At 36.4% G+C, this 8,461-nt stretch overlaps 1 protein-coding gene across 1 annotated transcript; it reads right to left on the bottom strand.

The window, feature by feature from the left end:
* Positions 1–982: 982 nt before the first annotated feature.
* Positions 983–7,984, bottom strand: LOC140233742 (ADP-ribosylation factor-related protein 1-like). Its single transcript, XM_072313843.1, has 7 exons — positions 7,888–7,984; positions 7,140–7,227; positions 6,205–6,287; positions 5,252–5,333; positions 3,744–3,814; positions 2,309–2,409; positions 983–1,073 (listed from the first exon to the last, which is right to left on the bottom strand). The coding sequence occupies exons 1-7, from the start codon at positions 7,978–7,980 to the stop codon at positions 983–985; spliced, it is 609 nt and encodes a 202-aa protein (XP_072169944.1). The 5' UTR covers positions 7,981–7,984.
* Positions 7,985–8,461: the final 477 nt, after the last annotated feature.

The following is an 8,461-nucleotide window of genomic DNA, read 5'->3' as shown; positions in this document are numbered from 1 at the left end:
TTTACACAAATATGATATTGTTCAATTTAATTCTTCTTTATTCAAAGTATATCCTGCATTTCACAGAAAGATACCAATTGACGCCAGTAGCCTTTTATGAGGACAGGGAAATTATAAAAAGGCCTCTTGTCTTTGGGAATGAAAACATGGAGAGAACACAAGAAACTTTACACCAGTTGGTCACTGGCATCAAGTTCAGCTGATGAAACATTTACACTTTCACTTTATTGTGATTCATTGTGCTGTTTCTTTGTCTTTTTATTCTATTTATTTATGTACTTATTATGATTATTATTACTTTTTTTTTTGGGGGGGGGGGGCAGTAGCCAATTGGTTCTGTGGTTGAAACTCATTACCAAGACAAAACTGCCACAAGACATGACTTTCAGAAATTATTATGTTCCTTTTCTTAACATGGGAGTCTAAAGACTGCTTGTGAGGAATGAAAACGGATAAAGTGAACAAATAACAGGTGTTTTAAAGTATCCAAGCCAAAGTCACGACCCAACCTAAAACCAAACCAAAATAAATAAGGAACAGAATGGGAATGAAGGCATGAAACATGGAGTTACAGTGCAATCCTGTTATAACAAACACGGTTATAACAAAATTCCGGTTACACAGAAGTAAAAATTCAGTCCCAAACATTGTCTGCTCTATGTTTTTTATTGCCTATTTGTTCGGTTATAACGAAATTTCAATATAACGAAAAAAACCAAACTGCTAATGAGTACTTAATAGTGATACAGCTTACAGTAGTTCACCAAGATGACTTAATATCCCATCACTCCTCCCACGGTACGTACAGGAGCGAGATCTACATCATAACAGAGTCCCACTAAACCACGCCCACCAAGAGAGAAGACTACTTGATATTAGGTGGAGGACGTCCCTACTCTCTCCATGGGCGGTTATCTTGGTGGTCTGGCCCGGACCTGGTTGAGATGTTGTTTCCATGGCGCCTGAAACACGATAGATTGTCTCAGCTGATTTCGGGTTCGCGGGGAGGTCTCCAGGGGGCATTGCGTTTCACGCTGTCGACCAACCAGTCAATGCCCTCATTGACACCCTCTCTGGGGAAAAGAAAGAAACGGATAACGTGTGGACTGCATCATCATCTTGGTTACTTTAATCTCGATAGCTCTTGTGTGGTAGAGTCAAGCAGAAAGACACGTTAGTAACATCCTTCGCAACAATCACGGAGTGGTGTATGGCCAGATTTTTCTCGTCTTTGGAGACTGTATTCAATTGAAGCTTGTAAACACTCATGGTTTGATTTATTATGATCCTACTTGGATCCTTTTGTTTTTCTTTCTTTTGAAAGGGAAGTTTCCTCTGCAAAATGCATGCATCATCAACACACTGTTGGAAAATGATAAATAATTCTGGTGAGTTGGAGTAATAGAAGACTGAAAGAAAAAAGAATGGTAAACTACGTAGATTTGTTGGATGAGTTACATTAACTATTCTAACTGCACTAAAAAAGCTGTGCTGGGCATTTCTTTCTTCTTTTTTTTTTAGGTGAAGGGATTTACAGATAATGAGGTATGCCTTGTACATTTCAAGATGGGTAAACAGTGGAATATAAAGTCTTATGTGGCCATAAAGCTTCATAATAGGAATTGTTTCTAGAGTAGAGTGTTTGAAGATCAGCATGCCACCTTCTTTCTAGATGATAATTAAAGTGCTGTTTTAACCATCATTTTTTTTTTTACCCCCATTGTAAAACAGGCCTATCTTGCAATGTCGGGGGACAAAGAATGATGTCTAAATGATGTCTAAAGCAAGAAAGCGATAGTGGGGTAATCTAATTTGTGCAATTATCATTGCAACAATTATTACCATTATCATCATCATTACTTCGATGACGACTGAGGTAGTAAATTTGAGTCTCACAATTATCACTACCATGATCATCATTACTGTATGCGTGGTATATATATTCAAAGAAGTTTTTCTTTTAGTTAATTTTGTGAGTTTACTAATATTTGCAAATCAACAACATGCACAAATGTTTCCTCCTGTAACACAAATGCTTCATGTGGGTGTATACTGTATCCAAAGTAGAAATTTGAAACATTTTTCATTTTAAAAGTGATGATACATGCACTTTTTTCCGCCAATGTGGCTCTCCCTTGTAAATAACAACCACTGGCAAAATCGTAACACAAGTCTTGTAAATAACAGCCACTGGCAAAATCATAACACAAGTCTTGTTAATAACAACCACTGGCAAAATCGTGACATAAGTCTCGTTTCACAGAATAAATGGCGTATGCAGTGTCACTATCATCAAGACTGTTATTACCCTGTAAGTGCTGATACGGGCTGCATATGGCAAGCTCTATGGCCGATCAGTTTGGCTGTCTTGTTGAACTCTTTCTTCACCTCACTGACCGGGGCACATCCCTGCAGAGAGAGAGAGAGAAAAATAAAACAATGAAACAACTGTCACATGACCAACAATCAAAATATTCTGAGAATCTTGCACAGTGCAGATATCTGTACCCCCAAAGGTACCCATTCACTCTGCTGTTGATTTCATAGAAGGCATCAAAAAACACAATTATACAGTGGTGTGAATAGGTAATAGACTGCTGAATGCCACGTGCAGTTGCGTTCTTAAATTTCACATTGGCAATTACTTACACTACTGCTAAATGCACTAGAACTGATCACTACATAAGGAAGAATTTTCAGCCGACACCATCTTTATCTCTCCCAAACTCTACATGCTTATTTCATTGCTTACCATGACTAGTGCCATTGCTGATTTTCCACACTATATCCGCTCCTCAGCTTTTAAGTTTTTCTTGTTCTTTTTTTTTTTGTCAGAAAAGTCATGATAGTGTCCCCTGCATTGACAGTCATACAGCTAAATTGCAAAGCTCTTAACTAAGTTTTTTGATGCTCAAGAGAGAACAAGTATTTTAAAGGGATGGTATACTTTTGGTTGAGATGGGGCTTCAGGTTTCTAATGTTTTTAGATGATGATTTTTTTTTTTTTACATAATAAGAAACCTCTAATGTAATATGAAAGAGTATTATAAGTCTCAGAGGAATTCAAAGTTTATTTGAGAAAAATTGGTTTTGAAATGGCTGAGATGTCCAAAACAAAGTGATCCTGATAAAAGGTGGGACCCATCTTTTATTACGATCGCTTTGTTTTACTATGGTTTGGACATCTCAGCTATGTCAAAACCAATCTTTATCACATAAAGATTGAATTCCTCTTAGAATTGTATGCTCTTTAACATTTCATAAAGTGGTTTCTAAGTATCTTGCAAAAAGTTATAAGCTGAATCCTCACCTCCACCAATACTATACCATCCCTTTACACTATGCACCAAAAAAGAAAAAAAGGAAACAAAGAAGCCAAAATTGAATGATATGAGCACACAAAATGTGCATGACACACTGTTCTGGTACATCTCAAACAACACTGATCACGGCTTCCTAATTTTGCAAAGTAGTACTGTATACACCATATATTTCGCAGGGTTTATATTTTCTCAAATTTCCCAAGTCAGGCACTATTTGCAAATTTTACAATGCACTAGAATATCAACTCTTATCCTCGTATGAATGTGACATGCATACAAACATTTCTTTGTCTACTGTTGTACTTCATGATAGTGAATTTAACCACTCACGAAATTGTTGAGAAGTCACGAATATGTGGTGTACACAGTAACTTACTCCAACCTGGTTTTTGGTTACCACGGAGATGTCGGACATCTTACCTCCACATCTTGCTTGTTCGCCAGAACTAGCAGGGGAACACCGATCAGTGCATCACTCTCTAGCATGTGTTCTGTGTAAGGGGCAAGAGTGTAAGCAGACTCATTGATTACAATGGTGTTTGGTGTCATGTGTAATGTGTGGAGGTGTACTGTTCACCGTGTTAAAAGTACAACATATCAGTCATGGTGTCAAGTGCATTGCAATTGCTACATGCTTGATGGAGTTGTACTTTGAACAGTAAAAAACCAATAAAATTGCACTGATCAGAGAATAAGGGTGGGGTGCTGCACAGAAGTTGGGTTTTTTTTTTTTAAATTTCTTTTGCTTTTTCAAAGTATCTAAAAGTGTAATAATCAATGCCTTATACATAAGAAAAATCAACGTTTAATTTTAAAATCACATGTTAATATAGTTGTACCAGACTAGTGGGAGAGGTATCTATTTTTTCAACCTTTTTTACAACCAACATGACTTCCTTTAAAGCCAAAACGTAGTTCTCAGAAGGGGTCAAAATTCATCTTTCATCACTTTAAATTTACTTCCAATACACTGAAAGGGTCTACCAAGAAACTTACCTGGCTGAAGCAATATTGCCAGGATGATCATTAGTTTTGGAGTGTTTTAAGGATCGAAAGTGTGAAATAACTTCAATTGCAGTACACAACTTATATTCCAGAAGAGCACTCCCCATTAATGCCACGTTCAGCATTATTAGCATTGTGGGGAAGGTGGAACATAATGTGATGATTGATCATGCCCTTGCAAGTATATTTTCTAACAAGCTGCATGCCATTCACTACTAGTATATCGCCTAAGATCAATGGATTCTGCTGTGGCCCAATTTGTTGATTACTGATAATCGATTATGAAAAATTACATAGCAATCATGATTGGGTAAGCTCCAGGATTGTGGACTTCTGACGAACCTTTTTAGCTAATATTTGGCATCTTCATCGTTAAACACCTAAAATCATGTTATTACAGCATTCTTTCACACATTTCTGATGCATACATGTAGATTGTAGAGCTATTATCAACAGTTTTGCTGACATATGAAAACTATCTTTTGGCTTTAAAGGCATAATTTACCATTTGCAGATGAAACAAAAACTCAGCATTAGAACTTCAAAATTGTTCTAAAATGTGAGTTAGGGATAGAAACAACCAATGTAAAAATTTGAACTAGTATAATTGATGTTAAGCATTGCTTAATATACAAAATGTGAAAAATAGTTATAATCAAAGTGTTTCCAGACTAAACTGTCTATACAGTTATGGTTTAATTACAAAAATAGTGATATGTCCTTATATCTTAGGTTTTATTAAAAAAAAAAAAATATACAGTAGGATGTTTTGTGATACAACTCACCTACACATATGTATCAAAAGTATCTTGAACATTTTCGAAATCACTGCTACCAAAGGTAAACATGACCTTTAAGCACTGGTGACATTTTTTGCATCTCGGTCACTGTTGAAGTGAATATTAAATGTGAGCTGCATTTACCGAAAGCTATTCTTGATTCTCCCAGTCTGTCTGGATCTGATGAATCAACAACGTATATGACACCATGGGACTCGGCGTAATACTGTGGGGTAAGAATAAAAAGTGCAGGTAATTTAAAGGACAAGTTCACCTTCATTAACATAAGGATTGAGAGAATGTAGCGATATTAGTATATATATATATATATATATATATAGTATATATATTAATATAGTATATATTAGTATATCAGTGAAAGTTTGAGGAAAATCGGACAATCCGTTCAAAAGTTATGAATTTTTGAAGTTTTTGTGCAGTCACCGCTGGATGAGAAGACTACTGCAGTGTATGATGTCACATGCATACAACAATATAAGGAAAATATAAAGAGAATTTCACAAAATTTCTTTTTTTGAAAAAAGTACACATTCCCTTCACTCGTTACTGACGTATGTTATGGGTAATATTATTCCCATTGCCTTTAGAAAGAGCCAAGTCAAGTGCTCTTTTATTATGCGAAAAAGTGAAAATATGTTAAATTTTCTTTACGTTTTCTTTATACTGTTGTACTCATATGACATCACGAGTCTTAGTAGTCTCCACATCCAGCGGTTCCAACACAAAATTTTTAAAAATTCATAACTTTTGCATCGATTGTCCAATTTTCCTCAAACTTTCACTGATGTGTTCTACTAATATTGCTGCATTCTCTCAATCCTTATGTTTATGAAGGTGAACTTGTCCTTTAAGGCTGAGAAGCAGACAAACTTCAGCGTGAAAATTTGTTGCATGTTGAAGCTGAGTTTAATAAATGGAATAAAATAAATCACACAAGAATACATGTAGTAATAGTGTCATTAGGAAAAGCCATAAAATGACGAAATTATAAAATTTTATAATTTTGCATTTTGCAAAAATTTCATGCCGCGAACATATTGTGTTTTACAGTAAACAACTGATGATGTCGAACAAACCTTGTCCCACAATGCCTGCAGCTCATCTTGACCCCCAAGGTCCCAGAAACACAGTCTGACGGAGGAGATGTCGATCTTTCCGACTGTGCAGGAGTACAAAGGGAACAAAAATGGGATTGGAGTGTTAAAATGATGATAGTGGAAGCAATGATGATGGTAATGGTGATGATAACAACACCAAAAAAACAAACAAACAATAATAACATGAGCATCAATTTCTTCTTCTTGATGTTATTTCAAGCACATCAGGGCAAATCCCCCCCCCCCCCCCCCCCCCCCCCCCCCCCCCCCCCCCGCTAAATACTGGTTAGTGATATAAGGTTATAGTACAGATTAGGGTTCGGATTAGGTTTAGGATAAGAGTTTGGGTGTTTGGGTTAGGGTTAGGATTAGGTTTAGGTTCAGGATCAGGATTAGGGTTAGGTTCATGAGAAGGGTCCGAAGTAATTGTATAGGGGGTAATTGCTCTAGAACCATTTAAAGTGGGCCTCTCTTTTTCAACAAACAGTTTTATGATATATCTCATGCACTTTCTTATTTTCCTTTTCCACTTTCGTATGTATGTCCATACTATTTTTGTATTACACTGATATCTTGTAATCATTGTAATTGAAAGAATTCATGTGAAATTGGAAATAGAATCCAAATCGAACTGAAATGAATTATTATGATTATTTTCAGCATCATCAATCCACTGGCTAGGGCTCTACTTCCTAAGATATTTTGTAACTTTTGCTTCTCTAAATAACTGCACTAAGCAAAAGAATGAAGAACACAAACTAGCTATACACAAAATAAAACTAGACACTATAACAAAGCTTGGCAAGAGCAAAGCAGCTATGTTAGTGGTTGCTATGGTGACTGCAAGAATTCGGATTTACAATCACAGCAAACCTGGATGCAGATGCACATAAAGATGGACATGACATGCATACTATTTAGGCCGACAGTGGTGGTGATCTTGTCCAGAGCTTTCCCCTTGTAGTTCCGGTTGAACTGCATTTGAGCCTGCTCCAGAAAAGTCTGCAGAGACAAAGTGGCATTAAGGTTCCATGGTCACCGCAGAGTTTGTACAATGTATCAATATGGATGATCACGGCACCGTTTCATAAAAGTTGTCATCAATAACAAGTTACAATAGTTGTTCTAAGCTTCTGAAATCCTTGCATCTGATTGGCTGAGAGCAACTTTGTTATAGAAATGTGGCAGTTGTAACTGATAACAAGTTTTAAGAAATGGGACCTACGTAGGAACATTTTGGCTGCTTGTCAGGGCTGAGCTTGACAATTTCTGGAAAAAAAACCATCAAAGAGTTTAAGGTTGAAAGAAAAATTGATGCATTACTGATAAGGAAGTGACATTAGAGATGGTCGTAATTAACTGTGGAATAACATAGGATTAGCATTTGAGGTATGATGCATATCAATTGTGCAAAGTATAAAACTACAAATTTTTCACATACAAAGTCACTGAGTGAAATGGCAGGTAGTAAATGATAAGAAATGCAGTTAAGGAATCTCCTGGTACACTGTAATACTGGGATCTCATCCTTTAATGGCACAAGATATATTTACATTTGGCATCAGATTAGTCAGTGTCTCAAAAGAGATAACATTATCATTATTAAAACATTTTTTTGAAGGTATGAACAGGTCTTGTGTGTCTAGATTGACATGTACTTACAGTTTTCCCTGCATTGTCGAGACCAAGAATGAGGATGAAGAACTCATCTCGGCGGAAGAGATACTGCCACAAGCCGTAAAACAGTGAAAACATGCTGGCATTTTCTGTGGGTAAAAATCAATAAAAGTATTGTTTTCTTTCTCAAGACACTCAAGTCATTGAGAATTTATGGCTTAATAATTCAAAGATTATGTGGTGGTTCATAATTTGTCTACTTATGGTGCAGCATTCTGTTTCTCTGCTTAGTAGCCTTCAGATACATTATTCTTCAGTGCATATTTATGCTCAAGGATAATCAATATTGCTGACTGATAAGCTACTGTATGCGCCATATATTTCGCGAGTCTAAATTTTTGCGAATCGGGAATTTCCGACGATTTCGCGAGTGGTTAAATTCGCAATCGTGGAGTCTTGTACTGAACGGAGAAGTGTACACGCGTACGTCACATTCACATCGGGATCAGTGTCAATATTTTCGCGTGTCTTTAATTTCGCGAATGGCACCCGACTTGCGAAATTCGCAAAATAAAAACCTCGCGAAATATTCGGCGTATACAGTATTATTCAAACTTAA

The sequence above is a fragment of the Diadema setosum genome, chromosome 10, assembly GCF_964275005.1.
Source record: "Diadema setosum chromosome 10, eeDiaSeto1, whole genome shotgun sequence".
NCBI classification, from domain to species: domain Eukaryota; kingdom Metazoa; phylum Echinodermata; class Echinoidea; order Diadematoida; family Diadematidae; genus Diadema; species Diadema setosum.
The sequence above is the reverse complement of the archived record's forward strand: the minus strand, read 5'-3'. Positions and strand labels throughout refer to the sequence as shown.